This window comes from Rhinolophus sinicus, linkage group LG13 (assembly GCF_036562045.2).
Source record: "Rhinolophus sinicus isolate RSC01 linkage group LG13, ASM3656204v1, whole genome shotgun sequence".
Lineage (NCBI taxonomy): Eukaryota > Metazoa > Chordata > Mammalia > Chiroptera > Rhinolophidae > Rhinolophus > Rhinolophus sinicus.
This window is the reverse complement of record NC_133762.1, coordinates 14646890-14668700: the sequence shown is the minus strand read 5'-3', so window position 1 is coordinate 14668700 and position 21811 is coordinate 14646890. Positions and strand designations below refer to the sequence as shown.

The 21811-nt window shown below is 51.0% G+C and overlaps 2 protein-coding genes and 2 long non-coding RNA genes across 11 annotated transcripts in view; 1 reads left to right on the top strand and 3 right to left on the bottom strand.

Annotated features, from left to right (window-relative positions):
• ZFAND6 (zinc finger AN1-type containing 6) overlaps positions 1-431 on the bottom strand; it is a 52284-nt gene extending 51853 nt beyond the window's left edge. For 2 of the 5 annotated variants that reach the window (XM_074318279.1, XM_074318280.1), the window contains exon 1: positions 268-401. The gene's annotated coding sequence lies outside the window, so the exon portion shown is untranslated. Of the gene's footprint in view, positions 1-267 lie in introns of all 5 variants that reach the window. The other 3 variants (XM_019743459.2, XM_019743460.2, XM_019743461.2) reach the window with 3 other exon arrangements.
• Positions 432-555: 124 nt separating this feature from the next.
• On the top strand, positions 556-13440 carry LOC109453624 (uncharacterized). Of its 2 annotated transcripts, none has more exons than XR_012491437.1 (4): positions 556-1287; positions 11425-11551; positions 12272-12407; positions 12723-13440. It is a non-coding gene; the product is annotated as an uncharacterized LOC109453624 (long non-coding RNA). The 2 variants fall into 2 exon arrangements; XR_012491436.1 differs by having other exon boundaries at positions 11914-12407.
• Positions 5779-12725, bottom strand: LOC141568313 (uncharacterized). 3 transcript variants are annotated; one of them, XR_012491438.1, is made up of 3 exons: positions 12349-12725; positions 10518-11776; positions 5779-6327 (listed from the first exon to the last, which is right to left on the bottom strand). It is a non-coding gene; the product is annotated as an uncharacterized LOC141568313 (long non-coding RNA). The 3 variants fall into 3 exon arrangements; XR_012491439.1 differs by lacking the exon at positions 5779-6327 and adding an exon at positions 7405-7853; XR_012491440.1 differs by lacking the exon at positions 5779-6327 and having other exon boundaries at positions 10410-11218; positions 11676-11776.
• Positions 13441-14911: 1471 nt separating the features above from the next.
• Positions 14912-20194, bottom strand: STARD5 (StAR related lipid transfer domain containing 5). Its single transcript, XM_074318090.1, has 4 exons — positions 19784-20194; positions 19157-19204; positions 18705-18815; positions 14912-17339 (listed from the first exon to the last, which is right to left on the bottom strand). Exons 1-4 carry the CDS (start codon positions 20192-20194, stop codon positions 17322-17324), a joined length of 588 nt encoding a protein of 195 aa, XP_074174191.1. The 3' UTR covers positions 14912-17321.
• Positions 20195-21811: the final 1617 nt, after the last annotated feature.

Sequence of the window (21811 nt, the reverse complement as noted above, 5' to 3'; positions counted from 1 at the left end):
CGCCCGCCAACTGCCCGGAACGCGGCCGCGGGAGTTCCCGTCCGGCGCCCTGCCCTGCCCACCGCCCCGGGAAGCCCGCCCGGGAACGCGAGCGCCGCGCGTGGAGCCCCCGCCCCGCGAAGCCCTCGGTCTCGGCCCTCAGTGGACGCCGGGCCCCGCCGCCACCTGCCGCCCTCCCGTCTGCTTCCGGTCGCCGCGGGAGGGCCGGGCCGCGCCTCGCGGAGGGGGAAGGGCGGGGGAGGCCAGCGCCGCCGGGCTGCTGCTCACCTCGCCTCACCTGGCGGCGGCCCTCTCCGCCGGACGCAGTGCCCGCCACCGGTCGCCTCCGGTCGCCGCCGGTGAACGAGGAGAGGTGAGGCCGCCGAACCCCGGTCGCTCCGGCCCCGCCGCCGCCGCCGCCAGCCCCTCGTCCGCTGTTTAGTAAACTTTTCTGTGTGGTTGCTCGGCCTGTGACGCGGTGCGGAAAGAGCTCGGGATTGGCCGGCTCCCGGCGCTGACGCGGCGCCCCGCCCCCCGCAGCCTAATTATTACCGGCCCGGCGGCCCACAGAGCGAGGGGCGGGGGCGGGGCCGGGGCTCGGAGCGTGCGGCGATTGGCCAGATACCCAGAGGGGCGGAGCGTACTGGGAGACGCCCTCCTTCTCCGCCCCATCTGCCAGCGCTGTCCCGCCTTCGCGCTGCCCGGGGCCTCCCGCAGCGGCCTCGCCCTGTCATCGCTGAGGGAGCGCGGTTTCAGGGGTCTCGTGGACCGTCGAAGAGGCTGGGGGGGTAGGTGCAGGTCCCTCTGCCACCACACAGGGCCTGGTGTGCACCTGTCCGGGACTGAGGCTCCGGGAAGAGTCGCGCTTCACCTGCCATTTGTGCAAGAGGAATCCTGAGTGAGCTCGCCCACGTGCAGCCCCGAGCCCCCGAACTTGCAGATTCCGAATTCCGGGTGCGCACCCGAAGGCAGGGCGCTGCCGGGTCCTGAGCCAGGGGCTGCAGAGAGGAGCAAGCCGAGAAGCGCGCGTGCACGCGTGCGCCGCTCACGCAGGGCACACGCGCCCCGCAGGACCGGGTCCCCACAGCACAAACACAGACCCCTGCCTTTATGAGTTTTCACTGTAACGGGGAGATACAGAGGAAACACCTGAGTCCCGCATTTCCCCGCTGAGCCGGGCGAGGGCTGCTGAGAGTGGGTCCTGGAAGCGGCTCGCTCCCGTGCAACACAAGCAACAAGTGCGGGATCAAGTTGGGGGTCACGCCTTCCTATTACCGCGAGCGAGGGAGCTGTTCGATGGCCCGACAGGTAGGACGCGAACCGAGTGCCGACGATCCCGTGTTTATTTATACATTTCATGTTTTGTGCATCATGAATTGTTTGCATACGCGTTGGTATTAAAAAAAAATACATTAGCGTTCAAATGCTATTTTGATTGCTGGGCTTTTTGGTGCCCCTTTAAATTTTACGCTGGCAGCGGGCATCTCACTATCCTCACCCGCGTCTGGAGGGTCTGACTGGGAGGGGCGAGATGTCGGCCTGACCGTGTGAAGGTCAGGTACTGTGCACGAGGCCTGTGGGATAGGAAGCAGTTAATTACGGAGAAGACACAGGCCAGAAAGAAGTGCTCAGAGAGGAGGTGGCACTGGATTTGGACCCTAAGAGTGCCCTGAGCCGTGCTGGGCGGCATGGGAAGCATTTTCCCCGCTCTCCTGAAGGGTCTGGAAGAGGCAGCGCGCGGGTTTGACAGACAGATGCTTCAGAGGCAAGGGAAGGGCGTCGCGTGTGCAGTTGAGCCTCCAGTAAGCAACAGGAGGGGCGCGAGTGGTAAAATGCAAGGTGCTCGCCCAGGGCCTACAATATTGAAAATGGGTCTTTAAAGGGCATTCAAACTTAAATTAAAAAACATACCTACAAACAATGGGCTAACGGAGACCAGGTTATAACAGAGGCTACAGATAGTTTTAGGGTCAATTACTACAGGTCTGAAAAGTCAAGTAGAGCAGTTGACTTTACTTAGCGGGAAATGGGAAGCCATTACAGAGTTGTAAGAAGGGAAGGAAATGGTGGATTATAACAATTTGGTGGATTCTGCCTGTGCTGCTAGGAATAATTCTGTAGCCTGGAGTCCTTTCAGCTGTTCATGGCTCTCTTTGTCATTGGGGGGTAGAACTATTTGGAAGGAATTTAGGATTTCGGCCAGGGTTCACATCCCTCCTCAGACATGTTTTTGGCTCAGGGACATTGAGCAATTCCCAACCCCCTGGGTCTCAATTTTCTTTGTTTGGGAAACATACGTGAACAAAACAAAGATCCCTATCTTTGTAGATTTTTCAGTCTAGTGGGGGAGATACAAATGAAAAACATAAGTAATTATGTTGTGAGTTAGAAGATGGTAAGTGGTAGAGACAGGCGAGAAAGGAGAGCAGGGCAGAGGATGGCAGAGGGCGGCTGCCACTGGCAGTCAGGTAGGCCCCACCGAGAAGGTGAGGTTTGGATGGAACTGAAGTCAGGACCACGTGCACAGTTTTAAGCAAAAAGTAACGTGATCTGACTTAGATTGTAAAGGCTCATTCTGGCTATGGCTGCCGTGTCGAGAGTAGAGACAAGTGAAGCACAGAAACACCTGTCCTCCACGTGGAAGATAATGGCGGCTGGGAGCAGGGTGACAGCACTGGAGGCAGTGAGAAGTGCTCCAGTTCTGCATATATTTTGAAGGTGGCGCCTACAGTTTCCTGATAGATGGGATGTAGGGTGCGAGAGAGCGGAGTCAAAGGTCACACCCAGGTGTTTGAGCTGGGGCGTGAGGAAAGGCCGGCCACTGCTTTGGCACTCAGTGAACTGGACATTATACATCTGTGGGGACGTCAGGCAGGCCGTTGGATGGACGTGGCTGGGGTTCAGGGCAGAGGTGGGGGAGACCAAAGTTTGGGAGTTGTCATCACGTAGAGGACACTTACCCCCATGATGCTGCTCAGGCAGTGAGCACGGGGCAGCCCGAGGACCAAGCCCCAGGACCTCGGCCATTGCGAGTTCCTGGAGAAGAGTGAGCATTAACCCAGGAGACTGAGAGGAAACAGGGGTGAGAGGAAACCAGAGAGTCTGGTGTCTGGAAAGGCGTGTCGGAGGGCGTGGTCACTCACCTGTGTCCTAGCTGCTGCTGGTTCAGGTACCATGAGTACTGAGAATTGAGAGCTGCATTTAGCGCCTGGAGGTCCCCTGGGGAGTGTAGCTGAGCTTGCGGGTGGAAGCCTGACGGGAGTGGCTGTCACACCTGACCTGTCAGGGGTTGGGTGGGGGGGTAATGACATCATATATGGGAAAGATCTTTGTCAGCTGAGCACACTCTTATGGATGGTATCGAAAACTTACTTTTATTCCGATTCCTGCCCAGCTTATCATGGCACCTAACACAGTGGGGTCCCCGCATACATTTGGCAGGAATTTGCAGAAGTCGGGTTTACATGGCCTTGACTGGTTCCTTCCTTCGCAGTCTGGGCTGAGGGATTACAGCATTGCGTGGTGATTCGGAACTCAGACAGACCGCTGCCACTCACTAGCTTTGTGGTCTTAAGAAAGTCAACTGGGGACAAACGCCTACCTCAAAGGGCTGTTACGAGGATCAGAAGATACTGCATTTGTACTCATCCATCCAGTGACTGCCATGCGACACCCTGCCAGCCTGTGGTGTGAAGTGCTGGCATTCAGCAGGGACGAGGAGGGAGCATGCGAGGCCCGCCCTCCTCTCACTGACTTGTGTACATAACAGTTCTTATAGGCAGTGTACATAAACAATATATTTATAGCACAGGCACATAATGGATGCATAGCTTCTGGCATATTATTCCATGAATCAAAGAAGGTCAGAAGATTGACCCAGATTCAAGGGCTATGGGTATAGGCGCTACTGTCTAAAGCCAGTAGCTTGCAAACAACGTGTGGCCGAGTCAGTCTACCTACCAGCCTATTTTTTCAATATTGTCTGCAAGGGCCCACCTACTCCTCAGCTAAGTGGGGACTGGCCAGACCAGAATCTGATTAGTGGGGAGGAAGTACCCTTAGAAAAACTACTCAAAGACTCACGTTATTGGACTTCTTCTAGTGACTTTTCATCAGAGTGTAAACCAAAGCTTCTCAAACTTTTTGGTCTCGGGAACCCCTTATGTCCCCAAATTATTGAGGACCCCAAAGACCTTTTGTGTCTGTGGGTTATATTTCTCAGGATTTACTGTATTCGAAATGAAAAGTGAGACACTGAAAAATAAGCATTAATGTACATAAAAATAGCACTAACAAACCTTTCACATGTTAACATAAAGAGCATATTTAAAATGAAAAGATAGCTGTATTTTCCAGAATGTAAGTCAGTAAGAAGAGTGACATCGTGTTCCATTTTTGCACATCTCTTTAATGTTTGGCTTAATAGAAGCGAGCCTGGTTCTCCTTTTTGTTTCTGCATTCAGTCTGTTGCCTCTGGAAAACTCTACTGGTACTTGTGAGAAAAAGGCAAGTAATGACTTCGTATTATATAATAAAAATAGATGTGACCTCGCAGATGTCCTCAGAGGGTTTCGGGGACCCCCCACTTTAAGGATACTGGTCTAAACCACCATATGTTGATGGTGTCTTTAAATGGTTGAGAGTATTGCTCTTGAAGAAGGTGACCAGGCCAGCAGCTCCCTCAACTCATGGACATACTTCTGCCCATCTCCTAACATTCATTACATTCCGTCCCCAGCCCTTTTCATGACCTTGACCTACCGAACTCCTATGCATCCCTTAAAACCCAGTATAAACGCCTGCTCCTTGTTGAAGGCTTTCTTGACTCCTGCAGGCAAAACTAGGACTCCTCTCTTGTGCTTTCACACAGTGTTATTACTCCTTCTGCAATAGCACTTACCATGTTAAATAGAAATTTATGTCTGCATGCTTGACTCCTCTCTAATTAGACCAGAAAATTGTTTTTCTGAAGTTTGATTTTTTTTTGAAAAATATTGGCATGAGATGAGGGTATAAATTGGTCCACCTCCAAATCTCTAATTGTCCTAACAAATTTTCAATCCTCTTCTTCCTTATGGCTTTGTTTGAGGCCTCCTTTAGCATATATTAACTTTTTGTACATAATAGAGTCTGGATCTGGGCTTTTTCACTAATCCTGTAATTCGGCTTCAGCCGTGTTTGGTTTTGTTGAAAACCCATGATGTTTTTATCATACTGCTTTACAATAAGTTTTAGTATCTCCTGGAGCTTGTCTTTCCATCATCTATTGCTCTTCTCCTTTTGAATTTTACTGAAATTCTGATCTGTTTATGCCTCCAGGTTAACTTTAGCATAATTTGGTTACTTTCCAAAAAACATCCTGCCAAGATTTTAATTGGGGTTACATATGCCTAAAACAGTTTGGGGGAACAGGTCGGGATATATGTGTATCTTCACAGAATTTGGATGGGCCATCACAAAATCTGGGTGGTTTTTTTTTCCATTTATTCAGCTTAAAAACAAACAAACCTCTCAATGTATTTTATTTCCTTAATTTTATATAATTTAGTAAGCTATTAAAAGAAATACACATGATCATAATATTTCTCATTAATAATTCACTTGGTTATATTATGCTTTGTTGATACTGTGGATAAAGTTTGTTTTCTTACATCTTTAAACTGGTCATAATATATTATGATGCTATTTAATTCTATGTTTCTATTTTATACCTGACCATTTAACTGATCTTTTAAAATCATCTTTAACAATTTTTCAGTTGATTGCTTCGGGTGTCAAGCTTCCAGGTAGCACCTGAGTACCAGGCAGATATGTGCATGCCCCACTGCGGGTCCTCAATAAATGTTTGCCCAGTGAATGAATCACTAAGGGTTCATTCAAGTCACAAGAGACCCTGTGACAGAGCGGCTCAGTGGTTACAACTGGGCAGTCAGTGCTGGGCGTCAATCACTTACCAGATGAGTGATTTGGGGCGAGTTGTTTAAGTTCACTGTACTTCTGTTTCTTAGCCTTCAAGTGGAGATAATAATATTTTCTTCATTAGGTTGATTAAATGAAAACCAGTTTATGCAGAATGCTTAGCACAGTGTCTGGTACAAACATAAGTGCTCAGTAAACAGTAGTTATAAATGTGATCTAATCAGTGACCTGATCCAGTCACGGCCAAAATTAGATGGTCTTTTGCAATAGATAAATGGGTAAGGACCCATACAGACAATGAGCTAATTGACAAGCAAAGCAGTAAAGACGGTCAATCTAGCTAGTAAGCAAAGAAATGCAAAGTAAAACAACAGTGACTGACCTTGTCTCGCCTCCAGAAGTCGCACGCTGCTTTAATGGCACCTAAAGCTGGGGAGCGCACAATGCAGGGGAGCCCTCAGTCATTAAGTCTGGGGCTCAGCAATACCAGAACGCAGTAGTTTTCAAAATATTGCTTGCACCTCCAGAAATATCCCCCAAAAGTGTGGGTACAGCTGGACGTGGGTGGGGATAGAACCCACAGGAGGTGCCAGCCCAGAGGTTCAGAAAAGTGGACATACAGATTTCCCAGGGGAGGCACTGGCTAAAAGCCAGGTTCCTCTCTAGGCGGCTGCCCGGCCAGACCACGGGCGACGGGGTGGCCAGCACACGGGAGATGAGCCCAGGAGGTGGAAGGCCCAGCATGGGCCCCGGAAGGCTGGCAGGAACGGCGCAAGTGGAGGGGACAGAGTGCTGGCCGATGCAGCCACTGGAGAGCCCACGTGGGGTGGGAAAGGAGAGGGGGCAGGGCACAGGGCTCTGCAGGTCCTGTGTCCACGTGGCCGTCGGGGACCCCTGAGCAGGGGGCACGTGGCCTGGGTCAGGGGCTTAGCCAGCCTCACTGGATGGAGACCGAGACCACGCCTCGCGCGTCCACACTCCACGCAGCTGTGCGCCAGCTGCAGAGGAGAGCAGGGTCTCCGCACCTCACAGAGCTCGAAGCTGCCCTGCCGGATTGGGCAGGTGAGGTGTGGCTGCGTCAGCAGGCAGCAGGTTTGAGTGGCCTGGATCCAGGGCGCTGGGCTGGCGGTGCGCCAGGGCAGGGAGGCAGCTGCTCACACCCACAGGCTTCTGGGCAGCAGTTAACACCTCTCCCTCCATTAGCCCCGATCCAGGCCAGCCACCCTGGCACGTGTGCAGACCAGCACGTGCAGCAAAGGACGCAGACTGGGAGGTGACTGACCCAGGATTGAAGGGTGTCCGGGGACAGTGCGAATACTGAGCCCATCCTGGGCAAACCCGACAGCTGGTCGCTAGCACAGTGACAAGTCCCGTGGATGGAGGTCCTTGGGTCACTCAGGCCCCAAGCAGAGCCCCAGGCTTAGTCCCCGGAAGTCTGACAGCTGCAGGCCTGGTGTTTGCTCCCCGGTGGCTGGCTGGCTGTTTGAGAAACACTGGCATCTCTGACCCAGTTCCTCCAACTTTTATTCGTTAGTCACTCTTACACGGGAGGAAATGGAGTCAGGAAAACATGGCAGAGCAAACCCTACGTGAGTGTGGTTTGATGTCTCTAGCGTCCCCTGGATACTTGTTTCTCTCAGCATCTGGACTGTACATTATTTGGCTGTCTTTCCCACCAGATTCTCCAGAATCGCAGGCCTGGGGACTCCGTGTCCAGCACACTGTGGGGACTCGGGAAGTGTTTAACGAGTAAATGCACAAAGTGGCAGTATTGCTGTTGCAGATGTCGGGGCCGAGAGGGCAGGATGAAATAGTGAAGACGATCATTTTGAAAGATGGCAAGTCAGAGCGAGAGGCCTCCAGCAGACGCTGTAGGAAGTCTGGTTTCCAGCACACAAACAGGAAGCAGGCAGACAACAGCCTCACATCCATGGGGCCTTGTGTGGCTCGATTTCCTGGCAAAGATTGTTTGTTTAGGGGCCTCCCCACCAGCTCCTTTGCCTGCCAGGTCCACAGCCCTCTCTCTTTTGCTGCCAACACACGTGGTGGATGCTACTCAGCGGGCACTGGGCCAACGCCCTGGGCAGGGCACTGGCAGGAGGCAGAGGCTGATAGAGGAAGGAGCGCCCTGCCAGGGGTGCATGTGTCCCAGGGGAGCTCAGCGCAGCTGACACACAGACACACGCACACAGAGACACAGGGCAGTAGAGGAGCCATCAAGTGTCAGGTGTGGGGCTTCCACTGGAAGGCCATGGCGCGCCCAGCAGGTGTAAGGCAGAACCTTCGTGGCAGCCAGAGGATGCCTTCCCCGGGAGTCTCCTGCACCTGCGTCCTGCGCACCTCTGCTGGGTCTGGGCTTGTCTCCAGACCGGCCTCTCCTCACATGCCGCCGGCATGTTTGTGCTCCACTTGGCCCTCGGCCTCTTTCGTGCCAACTGACGCCGCAGTTTTCTCATTCCCAACTCCACCTTCTCCTGCCCACTGACTCTGATGCTCGTGTGGCTCTGTGCCAACCAACGCATTAAATATTTACACGCAGTGCTTCCTAGTGGGCGGGGTGCTGGGCTGTATTGGTAAACAAGACTGTTCCTGGGGACCACACGGGGGAGGAGGAAGACAACAGCCGGTCACTTCCACGCAGCGTGCCAAGTGCCGGGACAGGTGTAAGCTCCTGGGGCCTGGAGTACGGGGTGAGGGGCAAACCTGGGGTAGGAGCGCCTGGAGGCTGCAGCTCTTTCTCAGCTGCAGGTCGTGCTATGAATCACACCTTCATGCCTTGTCCGTCTGCCCCCATCACCCTTCCCTTCGCTTCCTCACTCATCGATCATTCACAAACCATTGAAACACCTGTTGTGCCAGGTCTCAGAGGTCCTGGGCGCACAGTAAAACTGGTCCCTGTCCCACTTCGCACATTTTGCTTCCCAGATGTGTCCTGCTCCTCTCTGCCTCAATCTTTCCTCTGCCTGGAAGATCTTAGTACCACTCCCCTTTGCCAGTTTACCTCTCCCCTCCTTTAGACCTCAGCTCAAAGGTCAGCTCCTCGGGAAAGGCTCCCCTGACCCTTGACAGTTTAAGGTCCCATTATGATGCTCTCATAACAACATGTCATTTTCTTTCATACCACCCATAATTACACCATATTTATTAGTGGGGCTATTTTATTAATGTTGGTCTTCCTGATCATCTGTTATTACAGTATTTACAGTGTCTGTCACATGATAATGCCTTTAATAAATGCAAAATGAATGGAGAGATGACTGGCTGGATGAGGGATTGGATAGATGGATGGATGGATAAATGGATGGTGATGAATTGGATGGATGGATGGATGGTGATGGATGATGGATGGATGGATGGATGGATGGATGGATGGATGGATGGTGATGGTGGATGGATGGGTCTGTGGATGGATGGATGATGGATGGATGGATGGATGATGGATGGATGATGGATGGATGATGGATGGATGATGGATGGATGGATGGATGGATGGATGGTAATGGTTGGACGGATGGATGATGGATGGATGGATGGATGGATGGATGGATGGATGGATGGATAAATGGATGGTGATGGATGGATGGATGGATGGATGGATGGATGGATGGTGATGGATGATGGATGGATGGATGGTAATGGATGGATGGATGGATGATGGACGATGGATGGATGGATGGATAAATGGATGGTGATGAATTGGATGGATGGATGGATGGATGGATGGTGATGGTGGATGGATGGATGGATGATGGATGGATGATGGATGGATGGATGAATGGATGGATGGATGGTAATGGTTGGACGGATGGATGATGGACAATGGATGGATGGATGGATGGGTGGATGGATGGATGGATGATGGACGATGGATGGATGGATGATGGACGATGGATGATGGATGGATGGTAATGGATGGAACAATGGATGGATGGTGGATGGATGATAGATAGTTGAATGGATGGATGACTGATGGGCAGACGCACAGACGGAGCTGAGGCAGAGTGCTGCAGGAACCAATTAGGAGGCTGACCCAGCAGTCAGGGCAGAAAAGAGATGCGAGTCAAGAACACGCCAAGGCAGTAGAGGTGGGAAAGCCGGGGAGAGGACTGACAGGCGAGCATCTAGGGGATTTGGTCTCTGGTTGAGTGTTAGGAGTGAAGCAGGAGGAGGAATGCAAGGTGACAAGCAGGGTTCTGACAGAGGCTGGGGAGACTGAAGACAGCAAGTCTGGAGGGTAGGATAGAGGATGACCTGATGGATTTAAGATACATGTTGAGGCAGGGGAGTAGAAATTTTACATTCTTTTTAGCCACTGTGAAAGTTAGAATGATACATTGGTCCCCCCTTATCTGTGGGGGACACATTCCAAGATCCCCAGTGGATGCCTGAAACCACAGATAGTACTAAACTCTGTATGTACTGCGTTTTTTCATATATATATATATATATATATATATATATATATATATATATATATATATACATGCTTATTATAAAGTTTAATTTATAAATTAGGCACAAGATTAACAACAATAGGTAACAATAAAATAGAACAATTACAACAATATACTGTAATAAAAGTTATGTGAAAATGGTCTGTCAGAATGTCTTGTTCTCACCTTTCTTCTTGTGATGCTGTAAGATGATAAAATGCCTCTGTGAGGAGATGAAGGGAAGTACTCAGAATGGTACGTGATTTAAAACTCACGAATTGTTTACTTCTGGAATTTTCCATTTAGTATTTTTGGACTGCCGTTGACCAGGGGTAACAGACTGCAGAAAGCAAAACCGTGGGTAAGGTGGGGATGGCTGTACAAGTTGCCCTAAGAGAAAAACTCCACAATGTCAGTGGCCTAACACAAGGAAAGTTGTGTTTTTTTTTAACTTTTTTTTTTTTCTGGTCCACTTGATGGCCCAGGACAGGTTTTCAGGTCAGCATGATGTGGTGACATGGTGGTTTAGGGATCTAGGATCGTTCCATCTTGTGTCCCCATCATCTCCCAGGGCCTTGGAGCTAACGGGGACAGGAAGCGGAAAACATGCATGTGCTTCTTAACCACCTTGGCCCAAGAGAAGCACCGAGCATCCAAACCCTCTTCCAGGCTTTGAGAGGCAGATCCCTCTTTCCAGCATCAAGCTGAGAATCCAGACTTGCGTGTTTTCTGTTGCTCGCAATGAGACGCTGGGTCACATACAGACCAAGTGTGAACGCGCAGAGAGCATGGGTACACAGATGGCGCCCTTGGGCTATCTGGGCCCCCGTATCCACGGGCGGGGGTGCCACTGCTCTGGGAGCCTGTGTCCGGGCCGTGGAGAGGGCCTGGAAGGGGACCCAACAGATGAGCAGGTAAGAAGGAGCTTCCCGGGGACTCAGGGAGGGAGCTAAGTGCTGAGCTCTGCTCCTAGCCCACGGGCCCTGCCTGGAATTTGCGATTTGGGACGTCAGCTCCTACTCCAACAAAATAAATCACTTGTTTCTTCAAGCCCCGTTCTGTGTCAGCTGATTTTCTGCTGCTTTGTTGACAGGCCGCCCCAGAAGACTTCTGCCATTACGGTGATAATTACAACACCCACTGAGCTAGCTTGGTAATGTCAAGTATGTGACATCTGTGACGCCCTCCCACCAGTGTCCTCCCAAGGCCAACAATCTCAGGTAATCACAACAGACATTTCTACCTAACAATCGCACTGTTTCCCAATGAACCCCGATACGGCCTCAGAATCCTTCTCAACAGTTTTAATAAACTCACGGGGGGTGGCTCATGAGATGTACCTACTTGTTAGCTCAGGCCAATCGTTTTTCTGTTCGCACAGTGTTTCTCTCCACATTATCTCAGCTGCTTGTCTCAACAGCTGTATGGAGTAGTTGGTGCCAAGCCTGTTTTATAGAAGAGAAATATGCTATGTCAAGAAGTTAGATGACTTTCACAAAATCACACATAGCAATACATCATGGCAGTGTCAGGATTTGGTCCCAAGAATGCCAACGAGGTCCTCCTCACCTCTGTGTCATAGGTAACAAGGGCTTGTGGATGCATTTTGGGACAGAGGACGCCCAGGCCTATTGCCATGCCCGCTGAGCTGGCCCAGCAGACGGTAATGGCGCCTCCAGCTGGGACACGTGACCAGGTTGCAGAGAAGCAGCTGCAGCCTTCCTGGCTCTGGCTGCAGTTTGTGCAGATGTTCGCTTCTGTGTTGTGAGAGGCCAGGGGTGTTTACCACCAGTGGGTAGACAACAGTCACCTTTCAACTTCCAGGAGGGTGGGCCCTGGGCGTCTGGAAAGTGGGGAAAGTGGGTCGTGGGGAGTAAAGCCATAACCTCCGAGATTTAGGGACAGAGTTTTGTCCACTAATTTTCACATTTTTCAAAAAGCTGACATGTCTGGTCCTTGAAGAACCCATCCCAGGCAGCAAACCATGTGTTGTGAGCGCGTGGCTTCATATACACACCTGGAGGCCGGACCCAGCGATGGCATTTTCCGGACTCCGGGCCCCATAGAGTACGACGTGTGAGTTACTTTCTACCAGCTGGAAGGGCTTCCGTGTGGCGTGGAATTAGACAGGGAGAGGAACGAGCCCGGGATTGTGGCAGGGCTGTGTGGACTGGTGGCTGCTGCTGGCTTCCTGAGTTAGGAAGCGGCTGCTTGGGGCTGGCTGGCTGGCCGCTTCCTGCTTCTGAAGCTTTTAGATCATACACAGCACAGTCCTGTTTTGCAGCTTCGGGAGTCTTCCCTGGAGGCTCATTCCACTGAGCTTCTTTAGTCCCCCTGATGGTTCTGTGATCTGTCTTTAACCCTTAATAAATGCCTTTCTGTTCAAACCAGCTTGAGTGGATTCTGTGGTCTGCATCCGACAGCTCTGACGACAACCCACGCCACGGAGGGAGTGCGTCTGCTTGTGGCCGAGTCCTTCCCGCTCCCTCGCAGGCCTTCAGAGAGATGCCTTCTGAGCAAGGAGCCCACCTTCCCCTGGGACCAGGCTGTACCACTCTCTGGTTCCAGGTCAGTGCCCTTTTCTGCAGCAGAAGCCCAGGTTCTCTGGGAGTTCTCCAAGCTTCCAGGTGCGGACGGGGTTCCTGTTCCTGGTACCCCTGGTAGACAGTAAACAGCTCACCTGGGTGTATACCTTCCAAATGCAAACCAATCAATCCAGAGCCTGCACCCCCAACTGCCTCCTCGCTGGGGCTCCCACCCTCCAGGCCACTTTTCACCTGCCCTGATCGGCCCTGGACCAGGTACCTGACAACCAAGGGCCACCCATTATGCTGAGAGTGGACTGCAAGTATTCCCACTGGCCAATCCTAGGCCTTCTTACCCTGTCGTGCCTGTTCCTTTGTGGGAAACACAGGAAAGGTCCTTGCCCACACCACCCCCTCAGCCCCTCTGCCTCCTGACCACTCTGCTGCTTCCCGGTGTGGCCCTGTGGTGTGGCATGCTGCCTTCCCTTGGAATCTGTGAGTAGACCCCTTTTTTGAAGGGTGCCGACTCCTGACCAGTTGGCCTTGCCATATGTAAACAAGAATAAAACCTATACTTTAAAACACCCCTTTATCCATTCATCCATTTAGAGTATCTGTGTTGGCCTCTTAACACTTTGTAAGTGGGCATTTTCCCGCCAAATCGCGTCGTAACGCGGGGCTTTTTTATTTTCTCGCCAAAATTAGACTTTCCATAAAATATTCATCTTTCGATCTATTTAATATTTTTCTATGAAACTTTCAGTGTTTTAGTTTAAAAAGAGGTCTCTATTTATTTACTTTGCAAAATTTTTGCCGGTTCCAACTAGAGGCGATATGACGAGTTTACTCGTTTCCCGCAAAAAATATGTTTTAAGTGCCACAATTCTAGGCCCCAAGAACCCAGTCATGAACCAATTGGACACTGTTGCTGTCTTTATGAAGTATAATTAGAGCAACAACCATGAAACAAATAATCATACAAATAAATGCATAATTAAAAAACATGACAAAGTATATGAAAAAAAAAATTACAGGCTACTATGTGAGCATTAGGGAGCAGGATGTGGCTTCTGAACTAAGACCCGAAGAGTGGAGAACATTTAGAGAGAGAGAACAGCACATGCAAAGGCCCTGAGGCAGGACAGGGTGTGTCAGAGGAGAGGGGGTGAGGATAGTTATGGCAGCAGGCAGCAGACATTTGCAGAGGGGTTGGCGGGACTGGATCATGCATAGCTTCCAAGGACATCTTAAGGATTTTGGAATTCTTCCCAAAAGTAACAACATATCTTTGGAGGGTTTTTAAGTGGAAGTTTCCTTTTCTAAAAGACTGCTTGGCTGCTGCGGATGGGTTACAGGGAGGACCAAAACGGGAGCAGGAAGTAGACAAGTGCCAAGATGCAAAGTGCTGTGGGCTAGGATGGGGTGGGAGAGACCAGTCACGGGGATGACTCTGAAGTTAGAATTGACAGCACTCGGTGACAGTGACGGGGCGAATGTGGGCGTGACACAGAGGAAGGAGCGGAGGCTGCTGGCCGCTGGTCTGGCCCTGGGCAGAATGGATGTGGGGAGTATGTGTCTTGGTGTAGACAGCTTGAGTTCCTCCTGTGTAAGCAGCTCTAGGCCTCCCGGGGCCCCAGGCAGGCCCAGCTCCTGAGCCCAGCGTCCCTTCCTAGCGGTCTTAGAGGTTGAGGGAGAGACCAAAGCATCTGTTGGTGGGTTCCCTGCTGCCCGCGGACTGGGACCCGGGGCCAGCTCCCAGCTTACGTCTGCTGCCTGACCCCAGCATAACCGAAGGATCCGGGGAGGAGGAGGAGGTGTGGGCTAACAGGATATGAATTTTATCCTCCCCCCATCTTTAATGTTTCTTGAAAGGAGTCATTTGCTTTTTGAGGGGAGGCTGGGAGCAGGGTAGAACTTTTCCAGGACGAAAAAGATCTCTCCTCGGGTCACTGGGTATTTTAAAAACTGGCCCCCTCTCGCCCCCACAGCTACCTAGCGCCTGCCACCCCATGCATGGAGAACTAGTTTTTCTGTTGCTAAGAAAATGAGGCTGGCTGTTTTTTAAGGCTCAGATTTATTTAAGTAAAAATTTCCATACAATAAAATGCACCCTTTTGAGCATATAATTTGATGTGGGTTTTTTTTTTGTTCTTCAGTTCAGTGGATTTTTACAAGTGTCCACACCCATGTAACCACCAGCTGGCATCATCGTGATGCAGACTCTTTCCATCACCTCCAAAATCCCCATGGGCCCCTTGCCATCAATTCCTGTCCCCAGCCCAGGAAACCACGGATTCGCTTCACGTGCCATTACAAGGTAGCTTTCGCTCGTTCAAGAATTTCACATGGATGGGCTCAGAGGGCATGTGACTTTTGTGTCTGGCTTTTTTTACTTAGCCTCATGTTTTAAAAACGTCTCCTCGTGTCGCTGATCAGTTTAAAATTGACACCACGTGGGCGTAGCACCTTTTCGCTGTCGCTGTGTCTGGGCAGGTAGGGCTGCTGGCTGGTAAGGACCAGGCAAGGAGGTTGCAGGCCAGCTGCGGGGGTGCTGTGTGAGTGTCCACTGATGTTCTCGCCAGAGTCCCAGCCAGGCTTGGGTACCAGCAAGTGACCCCTAAGGGGGAGCCCACCTAAGCTTCCCGTCCCATCAGATTCAAAGCAGCGTTTTGTGACCGACCACAATACAGAATTCATGCTGCAAACGGGCAGGGACACACATGCCTCTGCTGGTCCTGCTTCGGGGTCTGCCCCAGGATGTTCTCCCACATCCTGACATCCGTTTCCATTCGGTAGGGACCTCCCTCCGTCCTGGACGTCACCCCTCTGTTTCCATCTCCTGTCTCTACCTCCACAGGTAGCCTTTGTTTACCATTGGTTGGTCCACTGGCCTCATTTGTTCCCCAGTTCTGAGGGACCCCCCCAGAAGCTCACCCCACAGGTGTGGGCCAGGAGGACCCTGAGCCTGTGGGGTGGGGTCTGTGCTTCCGTTCCTCAGGTTGAGTTGCTGCCACTTTTATAAAGATGTGAAAACATTACACAGAGTAAACACATTTCAAAATATCACTTGAAGAGACAACATTTTTCACCCCTTTTTTAAGCCATAAGAAAACCCTGCACATTTTAGGTTATTACAGCACCAGGAGAGTCTAGCTTCATCATGGAAAGAAAAGCTTTTGCAGATAAATTGTTAACAGTAACAGTGGAGAGACTAGAAAACGGAAACTGAAAAATTATTATATATAATTAAAATATTGGTCTAAAGATCTGGGTTAAAAAAATACCTCAAGAGGCCCAAAGCCAGCAGGCAATTCAACTGAATGGAGCGTGACAGGCTCAAAATGAGAGCGGTGAGCTGCTGAATGAGCTCAATGAAGTCAAGGGTTTGATCAAGTTTGAAGATGAACTTTCAGTTGAACTCACCTTTGGTGAGGTTTAAGCGAGACCCCTAGGCCACGATGACCCCTACGTTCCATAAAAATTTATCCTTAATGGAAGATCTCTAACTCTCAATGTAGACAAATTTTTACTTAATAGTTTTAAATGATACTCTTTTCATGACGTGGTAATTACGCATGACCGAGTTTCATTTTAAGCACTTACACCTCATTCTCCTAAATATCACGCAAAGTGCATGAAATTAGGAAGGCCCAGCTTTTAAACTGTAGTTCCAGTCACCTCCAGGTTTTCTTAGGAAATGACTGCGTATGGCGTCATTGATTCTACGTAAACAGAGCAGGTCGAAAGGGTTGAGACCTGCAACCCCACATGCCCACTGGACTCCCGGTGTGGAAACCAGAGGGTTTTGCCAAGAGGTGAGGTGGTGCCAGGTGAATGGCTGGCCCCTGGGAGCAGTGGTATTGCAGGAGAGGGGACATGCATCCCCGTACACATAATAGCACGCCTCTCCCCCAACGCGTCAACTTCATTTCCTCGTCACAGCAATATCCAGACTTTCCAGACCAGGGAAGGAATGTACTGGCAAAAAAATGTAATTAGACATAAACATGATGGAATCCGCTATTGGCTGTGCAGCTGGATTCTACACCTTCTGTGGCTGTTCTGTTCCAGTGTAAACATCCCAGCTTTGCTTCTCTTCAGTCCAGGTAAAGACTGAAAGCGAGGCAGACTCTGGGAGCCCAGACCCAGTGGGGACTCAGCGCAGGCATGGGCCAGGAGGAGGTGGCACTGTCCGGAGATCCCGGCCCGTGGGAGGAGGGCTGGGGCCCTGTGCACAGGGCCTGTGGCGTGTGGGGTCAGCAGCCAGGCTGCCTTGTTGCTGCAGCCCCTCGAAGCCCTGCACCTGGGCAGGTGGCAGGCAGAGCCCCAGGAAGCACAGACGTGTGGTCAGCATCACGTGCTGCCTGCTCACCAGTGTGTCCTCACCTTCCAGCTCACTTGGAGGATGTTTATTTGTAGTTTTCTTACTCACCTAATGACAGACAGAGGGTGTTTTCCAAGGTCTTCAGCCAATCCCAGAACCCTGTGGTGAGGAAATGAGGTGTCAGGAAGGTGGCAGGAGGGCTTGAGGAAACACCCCCACACACACACCACCATCCCCAAAGCCTGGATGTGAGTGACCCTCCGGGCAGTCGGCCTTTCACGCCTCCTCTCCCAGCAGCTGGGCCCCGCCCCCAGCGACATCACCTCATACCACTCATTACCATAAAGAATTCCTCTGCCATCCCTGGCCCAGCCTCCATGGTGATGGTGGTGGAGGCTTGGAGCCAGTCCGGAGGCGATGTCTGGGGAACCTAACCAGGCCTGGAATGGCCTCTAGGTGCTGGGGGCAGCAGAGAAGCCGAAGGCTTGGTGGTGGCCCCTCTTCTGGGGCCTGTGACCGGCAGGGAACCGAACCTCATCTTTTCAGCCCCAGGTGTGTGCCCAACCCTTCAGGAAACATTGACATACACGCTTGTGACAATGAACTGCGGTGATCTGAGATGTGAATTCTTGGTCGACTAAGAACACCTGGTCCCACCGACTGGCTGGCAAAGATCACAGGTGGCGTGGGCTTCACAGCGGCGTCTGCGTAGACACCCAGCGGGGCCAGGTCCACAGACGTCAGATGAGACACCAGCCACATCAGGCAGCGTGCACTCACTTCCCCAAGGCAACTTTCTCATTAGTTTCGGCTCCGACTTTTGTTTTTCTTAAGTTCTTCAATCAGAATGAGGGGGGTTCCTCACCCCACAGAGGAACCCAGCATAGGACCATCTACAGACGGTGCCCACGCGTTCCATGCGGCTCCAGAAATTTATACCGAGAACAACGGGAAGCAACGGAAATGAACCATTCATATCCTCAAAGCAGGCAGCTTCAGGCGCTCTCTGGCCACATGGGGCCAGTGGCTACTGCACTAGACAGTGATACAGGACATGTCCATTGTGGCAGAATGTTCTGCCGGGTGGCACTAGCCTGAAGACGCACACTTCACCAATGTACAAACTGGTCCAGAAGCTGCCACGTGGCACAGCCAAAGCAGGCAGACAGTCCTGACTCTTCAGCCCCGACTCGGAGAATTGTCACCATGGCCCCACGAGGGGGCAGACAGGTCAAATCCAAGCTCTGCGCCCATACTCAGCGCTCAGGCTCGCCCTGCACCGTTCCTCGGCCGCTGCCCTGTTCTCTCAGCTCCGTATGGGACTTCTCTCCCTCTCAGCCAGTTCCCTACCTGTGCCTGGGCCAAGGCTGGCTGCAGCGTTGCGAGCAGTGGGCAGCCTGCGTTTGCTGGGCGCACAAGTCTGGAGAGTGCTTCCCTTGTCAAAAGGTGTCACGGCACCCTCCCGCCCCCCAGGGGACAGGGGCAGGTTACTATCTGGGGCGAATAGTGCCTGGAAAGACTTACATCAGTGATGCTTTGGATAATCTCAGAGCTGGTCACGTTCTCCTCCCTCTTCTCTCGAAGGCTCCCAGGAAGGGGCTTTACGAAGCCCCACACATACCTTCCCCTCAGTACCTGCAACACAAAGAGGAAGTTGACCCTAAGACATCATCACTCCAACTCGGGTATCCTGTGATTACCGATAGGGACTAGCCGCCATGTCTGTCAGCGCTCAGTGGGACAGCCTTAGAGAAGGGCCTCAGTTCACCTGCCACCTCTCCTCAGGCCCATGGAAATGGATGGCAAGCTTTCCTAAGAAGACAGTTTGCTGGAAATGATTTAGTTAAACACAGGAGGTTTTATGGAAGTTGACGCCAGGGTGCTTGGGCTGCTGGGAATCTTTCAGGGAGCAAACCCAGAGACGTGGGGTGTGTGTGTGTGGCACCTGGCAGGCTGGGAACAAGACATGCACTTACAGGTCCCCTGGACTCCACAGACGGCCTCCAGGACACGGAAACACCGCTCTGTCGAAAGATGGAGAATGGCAGCATTTTAGAGCAAGAGGGCTCTGGGAGAGGACCTGGCCCACCCCCATTCTACCGACTAAAACTCGAGCCTCCAGAGCGGTCACTCTCCCCGCTGACCGGACTGCCCGCCGCGCAGTGATGGAGAAAGACAGGATCTTATCGTAAGTGGCCGACCCCGAGAGCTCTGGGTGGTTTTCAGACCACCACCTGAAAGCCACCATTTTATCTCCTTAAGCAATTCAGGTCCATTTGTTAAAAGTCAGAAGTGTCAAGTAAGGAAAGGATCGCCACGCCGGCTTCCTGGGGAGGCAGAGAGGCAGCGAGGCTCATGCTATGAAGACTGTGAAATCCTAATCACCGTTTACCAGACAGGTGACCGTGGCCAAGTCATTCAAGTAAAGGGACCGGCACTTATCTCCCGGTCGTGGGCACAGTGACTCAGTGGCTTTAAGGAAACCACCCTCACTGTCATCTCCTCGATTCAGTGTCAGAGGTTCCGAGTGCACCCGACAGCAGGCGGAGCCTGTGGGCCTCCGGGACCGGCGCAGGGACCCCTTCCCGCCCAGACTGACTCACGCCTTCCCGGCAGATCTTGCAGCCCGGCTCGTCGCGCCGGTACCGGAGAACCTTCTGGGCCACCGCTTCGCCCATCTGCGCCGCCAGAGCAGCAGCCACTGCGGTGTTGGGCGCCAGGGTCGCGGCGGGAGCGCAGGAGACTGGGAGGCTCCGCCTGGGCAGAGCGCGGAGCCCCACCCCCGCCCCGGGATTGGTCCCGGCCCAGCCCTGCTCTGATTGGCAGGGCCCGAGATCCCCGGACACGTGACCTCCAGGCGGGTCCGCAAAGCCAGCACCTCCCGCAGGATCCGCCTCCACCCTGCAGGCTGTGGGCGGGGCCCCGGACGGGGACCGGGCTGGGCCAGGGCCGCGGGTGGAGAGCCAAGTGGGCCGGGCCAGGTCAAGCACAATGCGAGGATCTCTAGGAGCCATAAAAGAAAAGATCAATAAAGTCACATTTTAAAAATTAATCGTATCCAAAAATCATAAAAAGTCAGACAATTGAGAAAAATGGGAGCACATTTTAACTAAAAGTAAGTTTTCTTAATGTACTAAGTGCTCTTACAAATCACGAAGACATTTTCAAACAACCCTACAGACCAAAACAAAGCATCAGGAAAATTAATTCACACGCTAATAAAGATAGGAAAGGACGCATGCCCTCCTAGTTAGGGAACTACAAGTTAAAGTAAGGAGCCACTTTTTACACTTACCTGATGGGCAAATAGGAAGAGGTTTGTTAGTTCCTGTGAGTGCGGAGAAACAGTTCTTTTTATAGCTGAGGGTGAGAGTATTCATTTATGTAACCTTCTGGGAACAAAAGAAGACATACTAAAGTTTTAACTTACTTGTTTTTTGACCCAGGACCTCCTGCACAAAGACATAAGATTAATCTTGCAACTTGAAGCAACCTATTTGTCAATACACTAAGTAAAGTTACAGGATATTCATTTAGTGGAATATTATGTAGCCATTAAAATGTGGCATCCACGAAAAAGGAAGGTGGGGTTGGGAGCAGACAGGAAACGCACAATAAAGCCTAGGCACTTTCTAGAAATATGAGTTGATACCGTGTTTCCCTGAAAATAAGACCTAGGTGGACAATCAGCTCTAATGCATCTTTTAGAGCAAAAATTAACATAAGACTCGGTCTTATTTTACTATAATATATAGTATAGTTTTATATAACATAAGACCGGGTATAAAATAATATACAATATAATACTGGGTCTTATATTAATTTTTGCTCCAAAAGACAGATTAGAGCTGATTGTCCAGCTAGGTCTTATTTTTTGGGAAACATGGTAGATTATTCTAACCAAGAGCAATTTACTTTCTACGAAGGAAAATTGGTGCTATTTAAAACTTAATTTTAAGAATAACTTAAGTTTTTAAAAATTGTTACCCCTCCCCCCAAATAAAATGTTTCATATGTGTGCCGACAAGGAACGCTATCCATAATACAGAGAGTCAAAAAGTGTAACTGGAAGACAACAGCATTGTAGGTAAGACAGCGCTCAGGTCAGATGCCCAGGTTCCAATCTCAGCCTCACCACTTACTAGCTATGCCCGTGGTAAGTTCCTGACCAATCTAGACCATGGCATCCGCATTTGGAAAATGAGACAAATAGGAGTGCGCACTCATAAGGTTGGCATATGGGTCAAAGGATTTGATAAGTGAATAGCAGAACGGTGTTGGCATACAATAGACACACACAGTATCATATGTGTTATATGCTACTTATTTATCTTGGGAGAGGAAAAATAACTAGAAATGTGCTCATATGTTTATATGTGTTTAGAATAGTCACTTCCAGAAAGCTCTAGAATACAGTTAACAATGGGGTAATGCAAAGGGTATTTACTTTGAATTGTATATCTACTGTTTATTTTAATTATGAACATGTAAGACTTTTTAAATTAAAAAAAGTCTCTAAAAAAATCCATGTAAGATATCTCCATAAAGCTGCAGCTCGAGATCGCGTCAGGCTGGGGCCCGTAGAATTTTGTTTGGGGATGAAAGGCTCTGAACACCAAGCTGAGGGAAAG

Coding starts and splice junctions, on each gene's coding strand:
- STARD5 (XM_074318090.1), bottom strand. CDS start 20,194: ATGGCTCCTAGAGATCCTCGCATTGTGCTTGACCTGGCCCGGCCCACT. Junction 19,205..19,783: donor GCAAGATCTGCCGGGAAGGC/GTGAGTCAGTCT, acceptor ATCTTTCGACAG/AGCGGTGTTTCCGTGTCCTG. Junction 18,816..19,156: donor CTGTGGAGTCCAGGGGACCT/GTAAGTGCATGT, acceptor TTTGTGTTGCAG/GTACTGAGGGGAAGGTATGT.